Source organism: Zerene cesonia, chromosome 26 (genome assembly GCF_012273895.1).
Source record: "Zerene cesonia ecotype Mississippi chromosome 26, Zerene_cesonia_1.1, whole genome shotgun sequence".
NCBI classification, from domain to species: Eukaryota; Metazoa; Arthropoda; class Insecta; order Lepidoptera; family Pieridae; genus Zerene; species Zerene cesonia.
In genome coordinates, this window is record NC_052127.1 from 4777915 (window position 1) to 4804118 (window position 26204).

Below are 26204 nucleotides of genomic sequence, written 5' to 3' on the forward strand. Positions count from 1 at the left end.
AAAAACCGTCTTCTCTTATATCGGCCATTCTTTGCGATCCTACAATGGGCGTGGAAAACTCAGGGCTGCATTATGGTTATAAGCGTAGAGATTTTTTTTGTTTTTCGATTACTTTTTTAGGTAAACTCTGTAGACAGGTTGAAAATATTAAGTATATATTATTATTATTGTACATGTATATTATTACATAGTTTATCGTGTGTACACTGTTCGAAATAAATACAGAAATATTCTGTAATGTGTATGTCTGCCTGTCTCTGGAACGGTTGCACCGATTTTGACGGAACTTTCACTTGCAGATAGCTGATAAAATTGGAAATAATTTGGAATAGTTTTTATCACAATGTTCCTACATTGGGAGCCAAGGAAAACCTTATTTACGCCGGTGATACCCGGACGCAGCCAGTAGTGTATATATAAACGTGATATCGTTGACTATTATTGATTGCTCTAATCAAGTATTTTTTAAATTTCGTAATGAATTATAACTTCACGTATATTATTCCAATATTTATGTAGTTTCTTTGTTATTATAACTTAATTAACTACAGTATTCTATTATCCCTAATAGTAAGTTCTAAACGAATGCTAAAATGATAAGTTCTAAGCGAATGCTAGAACTTTACACAATTTTTGACGTGTATCAAAGCTAATGAATCGCTCCGTCCATAACGCCGCTAAAGAAAAGCTTGAATTCCGATCGGCTATCGCGCGGCAATATTGTGGGTATCCGCGAAATCGACATCCACCGAGACAACTATTTCATAAGGCGGATAATTGAAATATCCGCAAACGCCCCGCCTTCTAATGGGGATATCGGGATGAAGATGCACCAGGATAATTGTTATAGTAATGGTTGTTTTTATGTTGCTTTCTCTATTACTTACCTAGCTATCGAGTTATTGAAGTTTTTGTTTTTATATAAAAGAAATGGGCTATTATAGGGCTGTGTGTGTCTGTATGCTTAGATCTTTACCTTAAAATTACGCAATAGATTATGATGTTTTTTTAATAGATACAGTGATTCAAGAGGAAGGTTTATATATGTATAATAACATCAATTAAACCTCTCTGAAATAAACGCTTGCGAAACCGCGGGCGAAAGCTAGTATTTAATAATAATAAAGAAAATTTTACGATGATTTTTAAATATCACAAAAATACAAAGCTTACCAAGCATATTACAAGCTTTATTTATTTTCTGGTCGGTTTTTTTTATCGAATATTACCTTATTCCCATAAATGATGGCCAGTTAAGATAAAAAATACCTATACTAAGATTACAACTCAATTTTATACAAAATATCAATTATAGTCCAGTGACCTTTTAATTTTTTAACGAATCTATTCAACCGCTTTTTAAGTAACATGACATCGAAATATTTACACAGCCGATTGTAGTTCCTTATTAAAAATGTTAGTAAATTTAAAATTGCAACATGCACCTTTGCGAGTGTACCACAAGCTTTATAAAATGAATTCCCATAGCGGGTGGCACCGTGGCAGGCGTGACAACAGCCGCTTAATGAGCACCTGTAAGCGAAGGATCCAGCAATCTTCCTATCTCCTTACAATCTATGAGATCCTGGTAGATTGATTTCAAAGTAACGTCGGTATATTTAAAGTGGAATTGAAAGTGAAATAATGGAATTAGATAGGATAGCTGACATAATTAAATCAGATATCGAAAGATTTTGAATAATAATGATTTTGCTTTTGCGACTAAAAACGCTGTATTTTCCAGGTTCTATTTTAGTATAAGTGAAAATGATACATAATTTTAATTATTTTTGTGAATTCAGTTACGATGTGTAACGCAACCTAATAATAGCGGAACTACCTTCTAATAAAGTAATAGATTACTATATTAGAAGTATATAAGTAATTTATAGGTACCTAAGTGCGTCATAAATCGAAAACAGTAAATTTTCAATTTTACTGATTTAAAAAGATAAATAACGGACTTCTTAAAGGATCATTTTGTTGTCTATCTGTCAGACAAGAACTTTACTTTCAGCAAAGACGTAAGATACAAAGCGTAAGTTATTTACAACTATTTTGCTCTATAACAATATATCTGAAAAAACCAAACTTACAGATCGACGCGATCAAAATATATAATCTCGTATGTTACATTTTTGTTATACCACAATTTCAAAACCTACGGGTTGAGTCTACCAAGAATCATGAAATATGGCAAGAAGCAAATCCCATAGCACGTGCAAAGGAGAAATCTAAAAACCATAAAAATGTATGGCACCAGCTGTGGTAAAGCTGGGAAGCTATTGCAGATGCTGCTTCGGCATAAACTATAACATTAGTTATGTTTTACCGGCGGTCCGCCTCAGCTTCGCTCGTGGTACATATATAGTCTATAGATAACCTTTCTCAATATATGGGCTATCTAACACAGAATTTATTTTTCAAATCGGACCAGCGGTTCCTGAGATTAGCGCGTTCAAACAAACAAACAAACTCATCAGCTTTATAAAATTAGTAAAGGTTAAAATGTAATAAATTTTTCTCTCTTTTTCTTGTACAATAAACGCTATGTAAGATACATAGTTATTTTATTCATATTTGCAAGTTTAAGTACATACCCAATTTTCCTTTGATAATCTAATGTACGAGCGTATTTATTGTCAACATACTTCATACTTTAAAATATAAAGCTGAAAAGTTTGTTTACCGTTTGTATAGTTTAACTAGGTACTTGATTAATTTGACAAAAAAATTCGCTGTTGAATATATGTAATTAATCCCTGAATGCTTAAGCCTATATATGTACCCGGGCAAAACTGAGCATCACCACCACTGTACTTTTAATGGCAAACACTTAGATAAAAATTTATTATTTTGACGTGACAACGTCTTAAATTAGGTTGCGGCTCGGAGTCACTCATGAAAAAGTGTAACGCCCGGTAACGTTACGATGAGTCACCGAACTATGATCGGTCCGCCGCGCGCGCAGCACTAGAGAATTAGGCGCATTGAATCGGCGTGTGCTTGTGTCTCTGTTGTCTTTTTTTTTTAGTAAACAAAATATATTTTCTATAGTTAAAATTTGTGCAATTCTTATTTTCATTCAATTCCTTGTTCCTATTGTGCAATTTAATAATATTCATATCAATAAATATTCTACCGAGAAAAAGACGTTGTCACGTAAAATCTTCGCCCGTAAAACCGACTTTACAGGCAACCATTTTTTTTTTTACGTAGTTCTATATTGCAGTAGGCATTTTAAGGTTGAAAATGTTGAATGCATAGTCAGCATAATGAATATAATAAAAAGCTATTCTTAAATGGTGTAAGCTTATACATTTGCACAGGCGTAAATAACATTTATTATTGTATCACTCATTCTACTGATATTATAAACGTGAAAGTTTGTAAGTATGGATGGATGTATAAATGTATGGATGTTTGTTACTCTTTCACGCAAAAACTACTGAACCGATTGCAATTAAATTTGGTACGTAGATAGCTGGATAACTGGAATAACACATAGGCAACAAGGCTTTTTTATCCCGATATTTCTACGGGATAACGACTTACGCGGGTGAAACCGCGGGACGCAGGTAGTAGTTAATAATATAACGTAATCAAGCTCATTAATATCTATTAGATGGAAAAGGACAAATCTCTCTTAATTAGAGTTTTACCATTCTAATTAAAATACTATAGAATCGTAAGAATTAATGAATTAATTACAAGCTACGGCCGTTCAGCGGAATTTTAATCATACCAATTTTCGGTAATCTGTTTTAGCACAGATTATATTGTTTCCTTATTATATTTAATCTGTGATACTTAAGCGTGACGTCAAAATTAATGTCTTTTTTATTTAAACAACCTATTTTCTCCAATATACCAGCCTATATGACACCTTCTTATTACATTCGAAATATTATATGCCTATTTATAATAAATATATTGTGTAGTCTTTTACACGGTTTTCATTCAAGTGAAATCTATATATATACATATTTTTTTATTTAATTGGTTTACCAACTTACTTGCTTACTTTTTAAAAGATATTTAATTTAGATTACAGTAATATATGGTAAATGGACCATGTAAAGTGTAGACACAATTAAATTATCCAAAATAATAATTATACATATTTAATTTTTAGTTTTATAGCACTAAAATGCTTTATAAATGAGAAATATTTTGAAAGAATAGAAAAAAAGTTCGCAAGAATTATGTACTAATCTATACATAAAGAACTAGGATTTTGCGGAGCCTGTTGGGTGAATAGGAAAATATATCAATTAACTTACTGTAGTTATTAACAGTTTTGCAAATTTTCGGACTTGGTAAATTTCGCATAGAAGTTTCTGGATTCAGGGAGACACAGCGGAAACAAAACGTATTTCGCAGGCATGAATAAATAAAAAACACACTCTTTATGTGTATCACCCTACTAATGTTGATATATTATATTCATTTATTTAAGTTGAGCACAATGTAATTATAGATATTCGAGACATTGTATGAAACTATGGATATACGTATAAAAGTGCTAGCAGAAAAGTCATTGTTCTTATAAAACATTGAATTCGCGAATGTTAAGGAATATTTTCTAAAATAACAGCTAGCGCTCACTTGAACGAATTCATGATATGGCAAATTATGAAGGATCAATAATACGCTTTGAATATTGCTTTGAACTTTATATATATACTTATATTATAGAGATGTAATATATGTGAGTATATTACACCTCTATAACCTCACCGTCATACACCATTTGTGACTTTGTGACATGAAATTAGTGAAAATTAGTCTGCGAATAGAAATCCAATTTGTCTGTGATCATAGGCTACATTTTATTTTGTTTTTAACCCAGGTCCACCCGGGTAATGTTGCGAAGTGCGGCTTGTTAATATTAGTAGGTGTTTTAACGTTAGAAAAATATTTAATAAATTGGTAGAGTTGGGGGTACATCCATAGATATTATATTAATTTAAGTGGCGGCTGCATTCATTTTGAAATTATTTTAAATTAATTCTACAATATGCCATGCTATTTATATGCACATCAATTATCTACCAAATCGGTCGGACTTCAGTATAATCTGTATTATTTTATCTGTAGTAGGATAGAGAGAGACAAACACTTCCATATAAATACAAATTAAGATCAACTGTATATATAATACCTGTATGTTATTTCATCACAAATTCATACTTTAAATGTCCAGTTATTAAAAATTAATATTGTATATTACGCGATAGTTTTATCTTAGCCAAAATGACAATGCTACGAGGCGTACAAACTTCCCGCATGAGTTGATAAAGGGTAGATTATGATAGGTTAGGTTAGGTCGGGAGATGAGCTTTTACTTTAAATTTATGTATTCAATTAATTTGAACATTAATCAAATGCAACCTTCGTATTGTCTTGAACCGATTACAATATTGTTTTACCATTAGAAGGCTGCATCATTACGAAGTGATATAAATTATTTATGTACCACGGACTCGCGGACTGTTAGTTATATAAAATAACATATGTACAAAAAATATATTTCTTTAAATTAGTAATATTTTCGCATTGACGAAAATGTTACTTTATCACTAATATTTTACATTCTACTATATTTATAAACCTCAGTTATGATTAGCTATCAATTTTTAATATATTCAGACTTTTTAATAAAAAGGTATCGATTTCATTATAAAATAACGTAATAAAGCTTTCAGTAATTAAAGTAAACTCCATCAGAAGCCATCCAAAACGCAATATCAAAGTCACAACGGGAAAAACTGAATTTGAACAATTTTAAAATACGAGAAATTGAGCGGGAAATGCAAAAACAAAACAGCGCGCCAAGGTACAAGGTCGGGTGAAGCTTACGGGTTCTGGTCTGGGACGAACTTACGCCGTTGTGGGCCATAGATAAATAATGCCAGTGGCGTAGCTATCATAGGGCCAGGTGGTGCAGTGCACCAGGGCCCCGGAGCTCAGGGGGCCCTCTAACCTCAGCTTTGAAAGAGGGGAGGAAGGCGGAAAGAAGGGAGGAGGGCCCGATTCTTTCCCTATGCACCAGGGCCCTTGTCCCTCTAGCTACGCCGCTGAATAATGCGTGGGGATGTGTTATTGCAATACTCATTTTCTGATTTTACATTGGGAACAATAATACAATTATGATATATCTGAATAGATATACTGAGTGTATGAATAATTAATTGAATAAAAGTGGGTCGCAAATAAACGTTTATAATGTATCATGTAAGATTGGTTTGTACTGATAATCAATAATTTTAGCAACCACATTCAAAAAGAAAAAGCTTACTGAAAATAGTTATTTACTAATTTGTTTAAAGGGTAAGTTATAATTTATAATAACTTTGACTGGTACACATTTACAACATTCGCTGTATTAATTATCATTTAAACCACATCCAAAAAAGATTTATAGTTTTAAATCAGTGTCTAGTTAAAACTAGGGCCTCTGCGGTTTAGCAGAGCCCTAAAAACACCTTGAACGCAGTTCCCTCATCCTTGTTTCGCTAGGTCCTTCATTTCAGTCGTCTGTCCTATCTGCTTGCAGATGCACGCCTACGCTACTTAAAGTTTGTTCACATCGGCGGTCGTTCTATAGTTCTTTATGTTTGAAGGTAAGTCATAGATTATAATTTTTTTTTCTGTGCATCGAAGAAAGAAAATATTTTTGGCGCGTTGCTCGTTTTTTAAAATAATGAATAAAGTGTAAGATTATTATTAATGAACTCAAATGTGTTGTAAATTACGAAAATAAAATTACTTTATATTAGTATAATTATTGAAAGTAAAATTTTTACAAACGTGTTCCTACATAAAAACAAGATCACTATTTAAACATATTTTAAACAAAACCTATTTTCTAAAATTGTTATTTATATTTTATGAATGATGAAAGTTTACTCATTGATATTAGCTATCATAAATTTATATTAGACTAGCTGCGCCGCGCGGTTTCACCCGCGTGAGTCCGTATCACGTAGGAATATCGGGATAAAACTTACCTGTATGTTATTTCAGTTGTTCATCTATCTACGTACCAAATTTCATTGCAATCGGTTCAGTAGTTTTTGCGTGAAAGAGCAAACACACACACATCCTTATAAACTTTCGCTTTTATAACATTAGTAGGACGTACGTGAAGTGTAAAGGTAATATCGTCCTTAAGCCTCTATTTATGTTGAAGTGAAATAAAGCTAAAGAAACTGTAATATTCTAAAAACTGAAGTTCATTATTGTTTGAAGTAAACGGGCAGAGGTCTCTGAACTGCGGTAAACCTGCGGTTAAGTATTTAAACGTCTGTGAGGAAAATAAGTTTCATTGTTAGCGAAAGTATTTTAGAAATTCGTTTTACTATTCAACTACATTTCGTGTATATACTGGAATATACTTTTTGTACCTTACATGAAAGTTTTTAATACAATTTAAATAATTTTAATAAATTAAGAGACATATATTTTAAAAACAGGAGTTCCTGTTGCGGGATAGGGACTATCTGTTCCTTTAACTACGCGGGCAAAGCGACACGAAATCTTTGTATGTCTGGCCGTGTAAGCGTAAATCATTATGTTTCATGACTAAGCCATTTTGATTTTTGGTATGCTTTATTTAATGTAGATTACGTATTTTCTTAAAAAAGAATAAATAAAAAATGATAATATAATACTGTAATTAACTGGCAAACTTAACCTCCAACACGGCGAAACTTTTCGGGACGAGACGAAAACAAAACTTCATGGAAGTGAAAAAGAAATAAACTGTAATAGCGATGGTGATTTAATATAAACGTAGAGTATTGAAAGTTTTCCAAATACCGTCAAAATGTATGAGGCGTGAAAATTTTACGGATTAACAGAAAATGGAGACAGATTACACGTTTGTAAGACTTTTTGGTGAAATTAAACTTACGAAATAAATTATTATTATTTCAATTTCCTTTTCGTAGTTAACGTCTCTGGATATAGATGTTTTAATTGTTGTTCTCTTGTTCGGCGATGACAATTCAGATTACCTAAAAATGTATAACCTAACAATAAAGGTAACCTAAAAAAGTGTAGAGCTTATTTTAAATCTAACATTGGTCACTTTGAATTTTGATAGCCACAATAACAGTAGGGTTGCCTGGTAGAGATCACTACCTAGCGATAAGGCCGCCCTTTGCGAATTAATTTAAGATTTTTTGTACGACTGCTTTTTTTTTATTTTTTACGCAATAAAGTATTTTCATTCATTTTCATAACAGTATAATCAAATTCTTTGACGTCTCAAAACTAAAACCCGACTGCGAAATTGTTAATTTAAAATATTTTATAGTGCTGCCAACATTACAACAATAGGTATATAAAAACAAAACTTACAAAAAACATATTACTGAAAACATACAGCGCATAGATAAAGGCACTTAGCAATGCTTCTAACAATAACCCATGTAATTATTAATAAAGTGCAGAATTTATACAAAATCATACGACTACATTTCCCTCTCGACTTCGTCACAGTCAGGTGAAAATGAAGCTCTCCAAAATAGTATAATAAAACTCTTATGACTGTTACAGGCGTCGTAAAGACATAATAAGATGTCGGGGAAATTAAAATAACTTCGGATATTGGAAAATATCAACGTTTATTGGCTATTTAAGGTAAATGAGCTATCTTTAATCAAACGCCAGGTTGATGGAAGTCATATTTCCGCGACTTGAAGTGACAATGCGTAGTTATTGCTTTGAATTTATATCGCACTTCGATAACTATGAGTATAAAATGGTTTTTCATTTATTATTAAAAGTATAATGATTTTTGATGAAGTTACTAGAGTTATTAATTCTATATTTGTGTTTTGTTATGATGATTCTGTTTTATTCTCTTTCCAATGAAGGCAATAATAAAACTCGAGTATTAAACTATCACTGTACCAAATTTTATGCACATCGGTACGGTAATTAAGGCTTACATAAGTATAGGTGCAGATAGAGATACTTTCATATTTACTATATTAAATAAGTAGGGATTATCTCTAAATATATAAAATTGTCACAATGTTAGTTACCATACTCCTCTGAAACGGGTGAACCGATTTTTATGAAATTTTATGTGCATATCGGGTAGGTCTGAGGAACGGTCAACGTCAATTTTTCATACCCCTAAATGATAAGAGTAAGGCAAAGTTTGCCGGGTCAGCAAGTTATTTTATAGAATTCACTATCACTGTTGACCAGTACTAACGAACGGGAAGTTAATACAAGCGATTTAAAAGCTCCCTTTTTTCCATGCATATCGATAGATACCTCGTTTCAGTGTGGCAATAAAATTGCAAAATATCCAACACTAATTGAAGCTTACATACACGTGCAAACCCCACTAAAGGGGTTTCAATGAAGGGATTTGTATCGCAAATCTGTTATTAATGTCATACTTCTCGACTCTTGTTATTCGTAAGCAGAAACGCCGGAATGGGACAACTAACATCCTCTTTGATAGGACCTTTTTCTTGCGATGATTAAAGCTACAGATAATATAATAGTTACGCAAAAAACGGGCGAAGATAGTTGTAATTAATACAAGAGATACTGAAACTAAAAGGTAGGTAGTTGTAACGAATGGTAGATTAAACGAAAACCAGTGATGATGTCTAAAACAAAAAGATAAAATAGTCTTAATATGTTTTAACTGCAACGAGCTTTCTGATTAAATAAACAATGCTAAAATTTGTATAAAATAGTGTTGACGTTTACTGTGACGTAAATAGGAGCATATAGCTTTATATTTTATTTAAATGCGCGTCTTTATTTCAAATTTTTAACACTATGAATTCCTGAGAAAGAAATGCTCTAAAATTCATTAGCTCTTCTATTAAAAGTATTGACGGCATAGTCAGATCGAACTAGATTATCTAAAATAAGCTTTTCCTACTTTACTTAATACATTCGATTTCAAAATGGCAAGAGAATCTTCTGGAACGAGGTGGAAAAGTTCCAGGCGCACAGTTTGGCAAACCCTGAGTTATATACCATCATGTACGACATGGGTACAGCTAGTCTTATATAGATTGACATTTCTAAAATAGCTATCGTATATTGTGCGAATATATATTTGAAGACCAGATAAATCGATATGCAAGTCAATAACGCAGCATGTTTGATTCAACACATTTAATGTAGGTCTTATTCGCGGCAATGGCAAGCAATTAATTAGGACCTATTGTTTCATTCATATCACTTGTGGACGAAACAAGCGTACTAATTACTGATATTCATATCTTGCTTCGTTTGTTGTTTGTTTTATTTTTATTTGTGAAAATATGCTGCTCCGACATTAGGTATATTACATTTGATTCGAATTCCGCTGGATTTTAAGTTAAAATTTCTAATATCTACTAGTTTGATATTATAAATATATTAAAGACTTTTTAACGGATTTAACGGATACGGGGAGTTTCTGCGTGACCACGCTCGCTGTAAAGTGTTCGAAACGACGGATTAAATAATATCCTATTAATCCTACTTATATTATAGATGCGAAAGTTTGTAAGGATGTGTGTGTGTTTGTTGCTCTTTCATTCAAAAAGTACTGAACCTGTTGTAATGAAGGCAACTTTTTATCCCGATATTCCTACGAGATACGGACTTACGCGGGTGAAACCGCGAGGCGCAGCTGGTAGTGAATAAATCGCGTTCTAAATCAGTCTTTAATTTCTAAATATTCGCGTAAAGTCAAACACAAGAAAATACTGTATCACTATATTTTACAAATATGTCTAGATATATCAATTCGATTTATTTATTCTTAGTAATATAAAAATTAAAAAATTAGCTGGGGCGCCGCTATTTAAAAATAAGAATGATTTTTCATCGAAATAGTTATAAAAATTGTTTTCAAAAAAACCAACATTTCTTACCTCACCCAGAATCGAAGTCTCATAACGTTTATTACCTAAAGCACAATCTCTGAAATAAGACCACGATCTTCCTAAATATACCAATATTTCTATGACATATCAAGTAATAGAGCCAAATTAAATATCACGAACGAAATTTCCTGTCCTATGTCGAAAGCAAAATGATAAAAGGTGATTGACATATTAAGGTAAGGAAATTATTAAGGTAAGGTAATGTTATTAACTCACTTCAGTGAATATTTATAAATAGACGCTGCTAAAGTTTCCTTTACTATAATTATTATGTTTTGTTTACATTTGGCTCACTAAAGTAACGCCTCGCTAAATACTGTTTACTGAACAATACATTTAAGGTGCGATGCAATTTAATTGTACAAATATCTAATTAAGCTAAAAGCAGTGCAGTTGCTCTTAGTCACTATAATATAGGAATGTTAAATATCAGCTTTGTTTTATTTTAATTGTGTATTGAATTTAAATAAAATTGCATCATATCGGTGATAGTTTTTATCACTTTATTTGTAGTTAATGCTAAAAAAAATTGTTGTTGAACAAATAAACTAACCACTGCGCTGTCAAAATGACATTTCACGCATATTTTATCTGCCTTAGAAATTGTCTACCCGATTGCATTCGTTTTCTGTATCATGGTTATGATCTTATAGCTTGTATGAACATACTGGTAGATCTTAATACACGTTTGAGTATATTCGGAACACTCGCAGATCAGTGTCTTATCTCAGGTCATTAGATAACCTAATGCAGAGCGCTGAGTACGTTTAAGTGAATTTGCCAGATTTAGCTTAGGTTTCTCTATCACAAATTTTGTTAAAATTAACTCGCTTGAAGAGTGTAAGCATTCGATATATACAGCTTATAATTAAATTAAGAAATAATAGGATGATTTGTAAAGATGTATAGATGTAATGTTATATTTTATAATATTAATTAATTATAAAATACAGACAATTAGATAACCGGGGGAGGAGTTACACCGATTTTTCAGTTACAGTGTAAATATGTAGTGAAATATGAGTATAACTAATTTTTGCTAGAATACAGTATTGCCTTTGTTTCGAGGGTTAAAGTATCATAAGCCGATTATTTGTAAGGTCCTTATTCTATAGCAATGCTTAGAATTCTGCTCAATTCACAAGTGCCGTTTGATTGAAGGCATTTCTTGAATTCCCGTTAATTTTATAAGTTCCATTGTAACATTGGAACGATTTGTTTTCGTTAATCCTTGTTGAATGTTTGTTAATTATTTAAAACAATATTTATGTAAGGTTTTATACTCTTCTGTACTATTCAAAGCAGTTCAGCAGAAGCAATTCTAAATTACTCACTTAATCAATAAAGTTTGTTCTGGATGTAATAATTAATGAATCGGCAAAATACAACATTACAACAATATGAACCATTAATCACAAATAAAACGTAAGCGTAAATAGTTTGATCACAACATAATCAGAGATAATGTTTTCCATAGACTAGCTAGGGTTATCTAGATCAATTTCAGACCTCGAAAGGTCTGAAATATCTTGAGACAGTTCATTAAGCAAACCTTTGTTGATGCACCCCTTTGTAAGACGGTTCTGGTGATAAGCGGAATGGGGAATTGCGATTTATTTGGCCTACATATTTAGGTTGAATCCTGTATAGCCTAAATTTATTTTATTTTTTTTTAAATTTGTTCGTTATATAAAAGTGGCGTTGGAAAATTAATATTTAAAAAAAAAATCGTATTTTTTTTTCATTAGATTTTTATGCTTGTATAGTGTTTTATTTACAGTATTTCTTTGGGTTTCTTTTGGTCATAATAATGCCACAGAAAATTATTTTTTTTATTGGTTGTCACCAAAACTTTTCAAACACCTAATTTAATTGTTAATATCTAAAATTTATGTCAGTCTCAATTGACAATAACCATTACCATATTCGAAAATTTCATTTAAATTTTGCTCAATTGCTCCCATTAAAGTAGGAACCCTCATTAACAGATCTATTAACATAGATAAGGCACCAGCCAGTGTTATCACTGAAAACACATGCTACATTAAGCACGGGACCACGAGTGCTCATATTTTCCGTTGCTTGCAGATTTTTGTAATAAATTACTGTTATGCTTCTTAGTTAGGTACTTATGTGTTGCCAGAAATAAGCTCTGCACTTATTTTGATGTTTATCGTAACTTTCATATTTTTTAATGATTTAAAGAGAAAGAATTTAATTAAAAATACCTTAAATAGTTACTCGCAACTCACTACATTTACTGATAGCTTAATAAAAAAATACCAAAAACTATAAATTCCAAAAAACGCTTAACATTTATCATAATGTTGATTATTAAAATGTTGCCATTGCTTTATATTTAAGACGTCATCATCATAGGTTAACATCCTCTCAACTCGTCCAACATAAAACGAGCAATATATTTAGAACAAAATAATATTGAAAATAATACTTTAAATATTATCCATAATTGTCCATCTTTATTAAACGTATATTTATTTAACGTGTGCCTGTATGCGCCTGTATGGATAATAAAATATTTATTTCCCATCCACACTTATCTTTACGGTCGGCAATATTAAATCGATTCGGAATTTATTGAATTTGGAGGGGCGACTTAATATCATTTAATACGCATACGTTGAGTTAAAATTACTTTTAAAATGGATTACAAAAGCGGAACATATAAATCTATCTATCATCGATTGCTTTAACCACGTGATTTCATAAGACGTGTGAATCATCATTTTGAAACCATTCTGCAGTAAAGCGTGCAACAATTTCTTTCTTTTAAAAGGGAAAAGAATAAGGGAAGGATTGACGACTGGAAAGAAGGAATGGATTGGAAAGGGTGAGGGGAAAGAAAACGGGCCTCCAGCTCCCCCACTCACCGTACGAAACATAGTAGCATGTTACTATTTCACGCCGGTTTTATGCGGGGGTTTGCTACTTCACCAGTGCCAGCTGACGCGATTCGTACCGAAGCATACTCGACTCCCACATAAAAATGATATTTGTAATGTTGCTTATATTGTTACCGTTTCCTCTTACTGTGGAGTCTATCTAGTAGAACACAGTACAGGAACTTTTGAAAAATGGTCTCAGCTCTCGCGTGAAACGAAACACAATTCATGATTTTGCTAAAATAATGGAGACATCTTATTTATGTATGAAAACCCGGCTTACCATATACCTAAGATAAAAAGAAGTGTTTTAATAATATATAACAACATGCCAAAAATGTTAATATAACTCATGACGCCTATGGCGGTTTGGGTGCATATAGGTGGCATTGATCCACATCTATAAAACATAATCTCAGTGAACTATATGCTAGACTTCATAAACGGATTGTTTACCATAATAAGCTATAACTTGCAAAGCAAACTTCTAGATAAACCTACAACTTCACATAGAAAACCACCGGTAGACTCCAAACTTTCAATTACCAACTATTATTTGCAGCTACATACTAAATAGTTTAGGAATACGATGTCAATCAATTAGTTTTCTGAGTGATATCTGTACGGCTCTGTTACGCAAATCTGAGATTCGAGGAATAATCAAGGTACATCCATAAATTAATTTGTCTTCTTGGTTGTAGTGGGAATGAGGAATATATTATTTTGAAATATAACCGCATAAACGCGCCATAATAGTAAATACGATCATCATAAAGTTTTCTAAGCATCACAATCAACATCAGACTTCTAATATACCTAGGACCAAAGGACTTCAACATTTTGTAAGTGCTTAAGTTATAGCGTTGGCTTTGATGTCGGTAATTCTCTTAGTTTCTAATATTCCTCAAGAATATTCTAGTACGAAATTTATCTCATGACAAAAATAACAAAAAGAAAAATCTTTCTCTTTTAATTTTAGTGCTGGTGAAGGTATTTTGATAGGACGAATAAGTTAATTCCATCCTGTAAGGCTTTCAAGATTCATATTTTAAGATCTTTATAATAGAGTGTTGTACAATTTTGCCTTTGGATCCTGAGACGCAATGTTTTACTAGACTAGTTCAGAAGACGTTTTTTTTTTAAGTGGGGAAATCTTGCATAGATATCCACGGCCTCCGGAGATAAAGCCGTGGGTTATGTCGGATTCCTGCCGACCAAAACCCCACTGTGTTCCGTCGAGCCACTTAAGTGAAGGGGCCACGGCAGCTGGTATTTCAGGAGCCTAAAGATTCATAACATAACACGTGTAACATTATTATATCAATAAAGATTTTATTACTATTATTAAATACGAAACTTTATTCCAGTCATGGTATGATGCGGGAAGGCAGATCATAGCAATATGGCGGGCATGCCCGTACTGGGCAACAGTGTAGGGGCGGGCGAATTGCGAGAAGGTAAGACCATAATCTCAAATCAATCAAATTCAAATCCTCAATTACAACTTTTAAACTGAAGTTATTCAATAGTTCTGACATTTATATTGGATTGTACTGTAATGCATTAAGTTTGTTTGTTTTCTAGCGAGAATATTTAGTTATCTGTACTTTTACAATAGCCGAGACGAGAAGGTTTTATATATTCTTCTAATATTGTATTTCTTACTGATTTATTTATCTGTGGTTTTATGAGCTCATCTATAACACAGTAAACAGTTGCTTTCTGTTAACGGCGTCTATAAATATAAATGTAGTTTGTTTTATAATAGAAAGAAAGAAAAAAAATTGTTTTAAAATTTTGACGGTGGTTATATAAATTTTTTTTCAATCGTTCATCCTTTATATCGTTTAAGTAGTAAGAAAGTAATGCAGGTAACTTCTACGAATACTTGACATTTATATCGTAAGTTTAAACCCACCATCATTTAGGAATCATCCATCCTATATAGTAGGAATCAAATCAATTTGTAGTAAAAATAAATTAAAGTAATATAATGTGTAATGGTTCAAATAATCCTCTATTTGCGTTACCCTCGACTCACAAAAATGTCTGGATGCTTACTAATATTATAAATGCAAAAGAGTAGTGTTCTTCTGATTTTTTTTTTGCATCGATATTTCTTTCGGAATTTCTTTATACACGTGGGAGGAAATGCGCGCAATATATAAATACAATGGCTTAATAACTGTTGAATCCAATCAGCATCCAACAAAATTCCATGGAAATTCAAAGAGAAAAACTCTCAACGAAAATACTTTAGTGAAAAACCCCGGCACGTGTCTGTTGTTTACCCAGTGTGACCCTGAATGCTTTTAAATCCATATGATTGATTCATTCGAGGTGAACTATGCTTAGTGCATTGCGTTGTAACTATGGAAGCCTTCCGTGGATTGTGAAAATATTTGTTGGTCCTTTGTTGTATAAAGCGTGTGTGTGCTTTACACGTGACCTTAAACAAATTTAATTAAACTTTATTCATTCGCCACGTACTTTTATGACTTTTTCTAGTATTTTTTTTTCATTTTATGTACGGTATCAGCTTTATAGTTTGGTTAATATAAATGTATTTTATTGAAGGTGATATTTTTTATTCATTAAGAAAGACTGCTTATTAGGACGCGTTCATGTTGAGTTAGGGGTTAATAAAAAGCGCGTTTGAGGAAAATTTTTGCTTAATTTAACATTCTTTAGAGGAAATAAGGATAATATGTAAGAATATAAGATAAATATTTTCGGAACATTAAGATGTGCATAATACTAAGATGATTCGATGAATTAACCCATTGCTTTTTCATTATAACTTTCGAGTCTACTATGAAACATTATCATCATCTTTTTAATTTTTAGTTTTATAGCATTGAAATGCTTTATAAATTAGAAATTTTGAAAGAATAGAAAAAATTTGATCACGAGGCAGGATTCGAACCTGCGTATCTTGCCTAACCGTAGCAACGCCTAGCCTCTCGGCCACCCGTGATCCTGCCACAGTAATCAAATTTCTTCTATTCCTTCGGTTTCATGTGCCTAAGGGGCACCCCACGCCATCTATTGAGATGATTAAGAACCATCACAACCAATACGAAACATTATTTCAATGATTACAATATTGTATCGATGGAACGCGGCCTTTGTTAAATTTTAATTTTTAGTTTTATAGCATTCAAATGCTTTATAAATTAGAAATTTTGAAGGCCCCTTAGGCACATGAAACCGAAGGAATAGAAGAAATTTGATTACTGTGGCAGGATCACGGGTGGCCGAGAGGCTAGGCGTTGCTACGGTTAGGCAAGATACGCAGGTTCGAATCCTGCCTCGTGATCAAATTTTTTCTATTCTTTCAAAATTTCTAAATTATCATCATCTTTCAATTTTTTAATTGAAAACTTTGTTTGACACATAACCTAAACAAGTTAAATGGTACTCTCTATTATTAATATTATAGTTAGTTAACGGAATACGAATAATTTAACACAGTTTTTCCATACTAAACATTATAAAGAGCGATTTATTTCAGATGGAAGCAACAGGTCTTCAAGCAGTGAGTCCCGACGGAATTCTTCTCCTCTCCGAACTCAAGTATGTGGTTATATATTGCTTTTATTGTATTTTATCAATACAGAAATATAAATTTTAACATAGCTGTAGGATGGCACTTACCTTATATAATATAATAAGTTTTAGAAGAGCTTTTGTTAGGTTAGGTTACTTATTTAAGTAAAAAAATATAATCTAATTAATTTTGAATCTGGTTGGCCATTTTAAATATCATATGAATATTTTTCAAAGGAAGTCGATGTTAGCTGCCACCGACCTGACGTCACCAGCTCTCTGCCGCTGCGGCGTAACTTCGAGCGTGATAACTATAATGATAAAACCGTCCCCACCATGGTAATTCTTAGCTTTTAATATTTGCGCTCGTGAAGGTGAACTATCAAAGTTTATATCATTATAATGTTAAATTAGTACAATTATATTTGTAGAAACTAAAGCCTGTGTTAGTTAATATATAGGTTGTTTTATATGCTGTCTACGGTATCGTATCTAATTAATAGAAAAAGAATGAAGTTGTAATTAGACTGCGGGTTTTCTTTTTAAATCGTGTATTATTTCGCCTAGATGAATAGGTACTATTACTGCACTGTTGCCTGCAGCTTCGCCTGCGTGGTCATAATAATTTTTTATGATGGAAGCTTGATCCCTTATTTTATATGAGGGTAGAATTTATCAAAATTCTTTCTAAAAGAATACATCTATTAAGCAGATCTTTCGTTGTTTCTTACCTACAAATTTCGCTTAAAAGTTATCGTAGCTACTCTCCGACTACTACTCCCTCTTTTCTCCTGTGTCTCAACCACAGTTGTTGTTGCCACTTATGTATTACTTCTCCTCTCATCTGTATCCCACCCAAACTTATCGTAGCTACTTATGGATTATCTCTCCCTCGTCTCTCCTGTTCCACCCAAACTTATCGTATCAACTTCTGTATTACTTCTCCCACCAGGCCTCCCTCGCCAGTGGTACAGTGGTGACCCACACGGTCCCCTCGTACGATGAGCAGCGCGCCAGCCCCGCGCTGCTGGCTCGCACGTCAGGCACGCCTGGGGGCAGGAGCGTGCGGGACGATGGCTACTGTTCTGCTGGTAGTACGCCGAGGGCACTGGGTGAGGAACTGCACTATTTTACTCTATTGTATACTGTATGTCTTCATTTCATTAACGTTCATTGTTTGTGTAACTGTACTCTTGGGGGCCTGGTGACCCGTAACAAGTATTCTATACTTATCTCGGGCACCAGTCTCTCACAAGTGTTAGTAATAAGCAAGAGATTAAACAATTAATATTATTGTACGTATATTAACATATACATCCACATGTTCATCATAGTAAAAATATAATTACAAAACGCAGCACACGGTACAATAAAAACACATTAAATAACTTAAAAATAACCTCTTACAAGTTACATATATTTCTATATTAAAATAAACATCAAGAAATATATAGATTACGCCTCCATTTATATTTAAACTAGCTACACCCGGCAAAAGCTGTTGCGCCTTACTCTTATCATTTAGGGGTATGAATATGTACCTACCCAATATGTAATATGTAATATGTAATATGTACCTACCCGATATGCACACAAAATTTCATGAGATTCTGTCTAGCCGTTTCGGAGGAGGGTAAGTAACATTGTGACACGAGAATTTTATATATACAGATGTATGTACATCTACGTAGTCGCGGATCCACGCGTGTTCAAAATTTTCCAAATAAATATTAAGTATATCTATCATCATCGACACCTTCGTTTTTATTGACAACTCAAATTTAACTGCATATTTTAACCGATGTTCTAAATTTTTTCGCCAGTAGCATGAACTTCTATTCCGTTGTGACATGGGGTATATTTCGCTTTTCTTTTTATAACGTTTTAATCCTTCTAGAGCCAGTGCGGCTAGATGTTTGGTAACTACTATACTACTTGTATATTTTAATATATATAAATTAAGTGTCACCTTGTTTATCCGCGATGGACTCCTAAACTACTCAACCGATTTTAATCAAATTTCCACACTATGTGCAGTTTTAACTTAAAATATTGGATAGTTTTTATTATAATTTCAATTACAATAAACAACTACCCGGGGCGGAGCCGGGGCGTACAGCTAGTAGTAGATATGAGAGAGTGCTTGATGGCATTTACCAGTTGTTTACCTTCTGTCTAAATGTCCTTTCTTGGGTCTCAAACTATCAGTCTAAGAAATTTCATCAAAATGAGTTAAGTGGTTTAGACGAGAAGAAGGGACATTTAAAATATAAGTGATCTAAAAACTAACTATATAAATATTAGTGATCTAAAAACTAACTATATAACTCCCGCTTAAACATAACAAGGTAATATAAAAACAAATTTGTAAACAATAGTTTAAAAGCACGAATAAAACAACAGATAAGTACTTGAAGTGCACTCGGTTGAAGTTATTACCTCTTCACGAGTCGATTTTATTGCCTCGTAGTCTAGTTTTCTTGCAAAAAGGTTTTTTGCAAAACACTTTCAATCCAAACTGAGATTATAAAGACGGAAGATTTGTGTTTTGTCTGTATGTATGCAAAATTATATTGATTTTACAATATATCTGCACATTTTCTACATCACTAATGCTCGAAACGGTGAAGAAAAACATCGTGTGTAAACCGGCATGCCTAAGAATGAAAGCTCGACGCCATGTCACATCTGCCGAGCAAGACCATGACATAGGAGCAAATATAGGCTGATGATGATGATGATATATTGTATACGAGGTTGAGATTAAGTGATTTCGTTTTTAATTCACTAATTAAAACAGCCTTATGAGTCTTTTGGGTTTTCTGACATCTGTAAAAATCAACGTAGATATTTTTATCTTAGTTTTTATAAAAGTACTATCTTAGCAGAAGCTTGTAGTAGTTTTTGCGTGAAAGAGTAGCAAACACAAACACATCCTTACAAACTTTCGCATTTATAATATAAGCAGGATTAGTAGGATAAGATTTGTAGGATAGTAGGATATCAATGCAATAGATTAAAATCAAGTGAAATAGCGACTGTTTTGGAAAATTTGACAGTTTATTACTGGATTTAAAATACACCAGTCAGAGAGCATTCGCATTCCGAGTCGTTCCCACATTCCGTAAAGGAATTTTTCTATATTGGAATGCCATTATCAGTCGATAATTCAATTTATTATTAAGCCATTACAATCTGAAGTATTCCTATTGAGATGCGCCTTCGGAAACTTTTTGCCATATTATATTGTTTTTATATTTATCACAGACGGATTCACCTAAGTTTTTTTAAGATTCACGTTAGTATATGCGCGCAGGAATATCGGGATAAAAAGTTGCCTATATGTTATTCCAGTTGTCCAGCTATCTACGTACCAAATTTCATTGCAACCGGTTCATTAGTTTTTGCGTGAAAGAGCAACAACCACACACTCATCCTTACAAACTTTCGCATTTATAATTTTAGTAGGATAACATAATAGTCTACTCGTATAATTATTTAAATATCATGGCTTTCGTTATAGGATGCATGTAGTGGGAACAAATAAAGGTTATATTGATCAGATCAGTTAATTGTGAAGGTTAATGAACTCAGTATAAATATTATAGCGTGTAATTATGAACATGAAAAAGTTTTATATATGGGAAATCATTTCTTGTTATTCTCGATCTTAAAAAATTAAAATAATTTCAAAGTGATGCAATTTTTTTTATATAATTTTAAAAATAATTTGTTAATTTCAACATGAATTAATTATTTAGACACGATCGGATCTTCATGGTAATTGTGATTGAAATTATTCCCTTTTTTTAGACCGTCTATTGTTTTTTTTCTTCTTATTTTAAACATGCTTCATTTGAGATTGTTTAACTATAATCTTAGAGTACCTATTCATAACAGCTTGCTTATGCATACACTAAAGCTATCATATATAACACTATCTATTCGCGAGTTTAATTACTCCTGTCATTAAGTCATCAGGGTTTTTTGCGTTCAAAAGAATGTGAAGTTCGTCTGCTTAATTGTCTCTATCAAAGCAGTTCTCAGTTCTTTAGGCAAGCCATACACGCTACGGTCTGCCGGAAAGGTCCACCTGAGCAAGTATGCCTGCGCAGGTAGACCGGAATGTGTGTGGGAATAGACCTGTGCAGTTTTTTGAGCCTGCGCAGGCGACCGGCGCAAGATCGAAAATCAATTCTTTCGAGTGACGCCGTACGGTGTACCTCATTATGCGTCATCGTCCTCATTCGATGCCATCGCAAAAAGAACTGAAGACCGCTCCGGTACACCGGAATGTCCCCATACACGCTACCAATGTTTGGTTAACCTGCACAGGCATAGCTGCACAGATGACCTCTACGGTAGACCGTAGCGTGTATGGCTTGCCTTAGGCTTACGGCTAGATAGGGTAATTTATTTTCTTGTAAAATTTAATGGCTAGCTGGATTCACATATCTACACTTACAAAGATGTGTGTGTATGTGTTTTTTTGAATCGTCTCCGAAATTACTGGATCGATTTGAATATTCTTTCACCAGCACAAAGCTGCATTATTCCTGAGTGAGAGTGAGTTGAGACTAATTTTTTTTCATCCCGGTGTCAATCCGGGCGGAGCCGGAGGAGAGTGGTTAGTTTTAATTAAACAGCCACTCTAAATAGCTAGTCACTCTCTTTAATTATATTTTTAATTTTTAAATTACCTACTCGGCCCGACTTTCGTCGTTTAAACATTTTATTAGTTGTTTTAACAGATTCTCGGAAGAATAAAGTAATGCAATAAACGCGATTTATTATATTATTTTATTTGTTATTATCCTATTCCCAGCCGAGACGAGTCAATGGATCATATAATGTGATTTAGTGGGCTTTTTTTGTCTGTTTATTCATACACACAGAGAAAAATATTTTGCACTTCTTGCTTGTTTTAGATCATAAATCGGCGAAAGGGTCTGTTGTCACACTCTCGTGTTATAAGAGTAAGTAAATTTTTATTTTATTTTATCACACACTGCAAGGAAATTTGATAATATACGCAATCCCTCCTTGTTTATAAACGCGATTTATTCATTATATGGTATTTTATACATTTTATTTCATACATACATACATTTTTTGACATTTTTAAAATTTACAATTTATAGCAATTACAATTTAGTTTATATAAACGGTTTGTCTTAGATATATTTTTAAAGTTTACATATATAAAGCCGATGTTTCCCTAGCTAGATTGCAGGGCAACCTGTATTTAGGAGAAACAGGTTGCTTCTAAAGTAGATTCACAATTTGAGCCATTTTACAGCATTATTATTAAAAATTATAATTGAATATAATAGAGAAGAAAATTACTTTCAATATTATAATTCTCGAAATCATTAGGTACCTACTTCCTTCAATAAGACCTTTTTATTAAAGCAGTTTTCAGTTCAATTAAATACAACGTAATACTACTTGTAGTTATTATTCCGTGGTAATATTGTAATAAAATACTATAATTAAAAAAAAATCTTGCATTTAATATAAAACTAAATATTTAAAATGTTGTATTGTTTTTAGAAGAGCCTAAAATACAAATAGAAGAAGAAGGATACTTCAGCGAATCGGCGAAAAAGATAAGAAAAAATAGCGTTAAAGACGGTAAGTTTTATACATGGTACAGTACAAGCAGAGCAGGATAGAATATTGTAGATTGGGACAGGATATTTAAATTAAATTACCTTAGCTTATATATAGTTATAAATATATCCTGCATTATTTATATTTTGTGAAAGTTAAAAGCGAAAGCTTAGGCGACTAGGATAATTATGTTATATTGTATTGTTAAATTTTGCTGATTAAAAAAAATACGATTTTGTTAAAGTACCTTTATTTGTTTATTTATGAGGTTTTCAACATTATCTTTATCGAAATGGTCTTTGTCAGTAATATGTGATTAAATAAAACATGTCATTAAAAATACCAATTATTCCAAATATAACATGATCATTTTTGGGTACATTTAGCGCCAGACGACGGTAGAGAAACCTGGGGGACTGGAGCTGACTTTCTTCTCTCCATCATTGGCTTTGCGGTGGACCTGGCCAATGTTTGGCGGTTTCCCTATTTGTGCTATAGAAATGGTGGTGGTACGTACTTGCATTTAGTTGGATATTTTTATCGTCGACTAAGCCCTCGTTCAAAATGTTCAAAAGTTATTTAGTCTATCTATCTATAAAAGTTATTTAATCTATATATCTATAATCTTGCTATCCTATTCAGACATTCAGACGACATTGCCCTCGTAGTCGCAGGAAAGATAGGCCCATTTCGGGGATAAAAACCTTAGTTTGTCCGTCTCCTGGTTTTAAGTTACCTCTGCATAAATTTTCAGCTAAATCGATTATTCCGTTCTTGAGTTATAAATAGTGTAACTAACACCACTTTCTTTTATATATGTAGAATCTGTGTTAATTAAAGAAACTGTAAATTAAATGAGGAAAACTTTTGTTGTCATAAATTGGTGGTAAAAAGCTGTTATTGAGTGTATAAAATACACATCTCTATATAATTTCTCGCATTTATGGACGTGTAAAGCCATATAAATCATATTGTTCATACGTTTATTGTGTCAAGTTTAACAACTTAGGGCTAGGACTGGGTTTTCTAGGATTTATTTGAATCTTTATCACATGATTACAAATCACCTTCGTAGAAACTACACTCGATACTTAAATTTGAGTTCCCTTAAACATGTTTATGCTTATTTATTTATGTATTCAACATCACATTTTAAACATTGCCTATTGAATAATGATTTGTTTGGATTGTCACGGTTGGAGCGACATAAGATCGATCACCTGTTTGCTCATTGCGAGAGTTCTTTTGGATAACATAAATAAAATAAATAAGATTTCTTTTAGCAGTACAAACATTAATTACAAAAATAACAAATACATTTGTAACAAATGATTGTCAATGTAATGTTAAAATTTAATTCAATATATATTTTTAGTAGCAACATAATAGTAATTTGATATTGCATTGACAATCTTCCTCTTAAATTTATAGTTTTCCGTAATTGTTATTTTAAACTGGAACACATACATTCTTCCCGATACCGGCATTGTCAAAGATTCCATGTGTGAAGGATTTCCTATTAAAGGAAAGGCGTTGAATAGAAAATGCCAGTTCCCACGTTTATACGGTCTATCTACTAACCTATAATGCGTTTCAACTTCAGTGAGTTTACACAACTGACAGAAAAATCGTCAACTATGAAATGGCCATACTATTTAACCTTCTTATAAAAAGAAATGCAAGGTTATATATAGGTTAGGTTATATATACAGCATTATTTCCACAAATAACCTACAATATGTTTCTATCAAAAATAAAGAATATTGCTTTTTCCTTCCTTTCAGAGTCCTTTCCTTTATTCCTCTCATTAATTCTGTCTCAATCTCTGCCCAATTTAAAGTCGGCAATCCATTTGTAGAGGCGTAAAGTCTGCAATGGACCTTATGCCTCTCCAAATGTTCATGGGCGGTTGTAGCGCTTACCATCAGGCGACTCACCAGCCCAATTGCCGTTTATGACCTAAAAAAATTTGTTCGATTTATATGGTACTAGCAAACCCGGCGAACTCCGTTTCGCCACCAGATGGCTTCGTTTTTCCCGCTTTTGTGTTGAATTTTTTCCTGAATTTTCTTTGCTATAAACCTCACGGAGCCCGAGACCTTTCCAACGAATGCAAAACCGTGGAAAACGGTTGGTGCGTTTTGGAGTTATAGCGTCAGGAAGGAAAACCCAAATTTTTATATAGTAGATGATGAAATAACAACAAAACAAACTATTTTCGCTTTAATTTCCAAAATGCACATATTGTTGTCTAATGTACGTTTGTTTGTTTGTTTCAGGCGCATTTCTGATCCCATATATGTTGATGCTGATCTTCGGAGCGGTGCCGCTGTTTTATATGGAGCTAATCCTGGGCCAGTACAACCGACAGGGGCCTATAACGTTGTGGAAAATATGCCCTCTGTTTAAGGGTAAGAATTTATTGCACTAGTTGTTCTTTGTTTTATCTTCGTATTTTGTATACTTGCACTTCGGAACAGGTATTTCAGAAATTACTGGTAGAAACGTAAAACAATTGGACTTTTTCCAAATGAATGGTTTGAATAAACTTGCTTACTTTAACTTAGTCGTCGTCGACTCACTTTAACTTACTAATAGCATACAATATATATAATATAACACATAGAATATATCTTATATATAAAATTCTCGTGTCACAATGTTAGTCTCTATACTCCTCCGAAAAGGCTTGACCGATTCCTCTGAAATTTGGTAAGCATATTGGGTAGGTCTGAGAATCGGCTAACATCTATTTTTCATACCACTAAACGATAAGAGTAAGGCAGAACAGCGTTTGCCGGGTGCAGCTAGTAGTATTAGTAAATTTCGACGCATTCTAATATGAAAAGCAAAGTCCTCCTGATTGTCAGTATTTGGGTTTATAATATTTAGAATGATAATAATGTAATGCAATCTGTATAGATCGCCTTTTAACATATATATTTTTTACCTGTATACCCTGAATACCAAATTTCATAAAAATCCGTTCTGTATTTTCAGCGTGATAGACGGACAAACATTCATAAACAAGCTTACACATTTATTTTATTAGTGTGATCTCCATCAATCAATGATCACCCGCCCGATGTTAGCGAGAAGTCTACAAAGGACCACTTAGGTTTCAACAGCTCAGACTTACCAAGATCTATAAGCTATCAAATATTTGTTGAGCGCAGTTTGAAATACTTGCAATGACGTTGATGGATGAAGATTCTGTTTCTCA

The 26204-nt window shown here is 32.8% G+C and overlaps 1 protein-coding gene across 1 annotated transcript in view; it reads left to right on the top strand.

Annotated features, from left to right (window-relative positions):
• Positions 1-6544: 6544 nt before the first annotated feature.
• The window catches only part of LOC119837099 (sodium-dependent noradrenaline transporter-like), a 29472-nt gene continuing 9812 nt past the window's right edge, over positions 6545-26204 (top strand). The window contains exons 1-9 of the mRNA XM_038362598.1: positions 6545-6626; positions 15187-15276; positions 17334-17395; positions 17606-17707; positions 18321-18480; positions 22297-22344; positions 22922-23002; positions 23368-23490; positions 25261-25392. Of these exons, the coding sequence (XP_038218526.1) occupies positions 15222-15276; positions 17334-17395; positions 17606-17707; positions 18321-18480; positions 22297-22344; positions 22922-23002; positions 23368-23490; positions 25261-25392 (763 nt within the window). The 5' untranslated portion in view covers positions 6545-6626; positions 15187-15221. The remainder of the gene's footprint in view (positions 6627-15186; positions 15277-17333; positions 17396-17605; positions 17708-18320; positions 18481-22296; positions 22345-22921; positions 23003-23367; positions 23491-25260; positions 25393-26204) is intronic.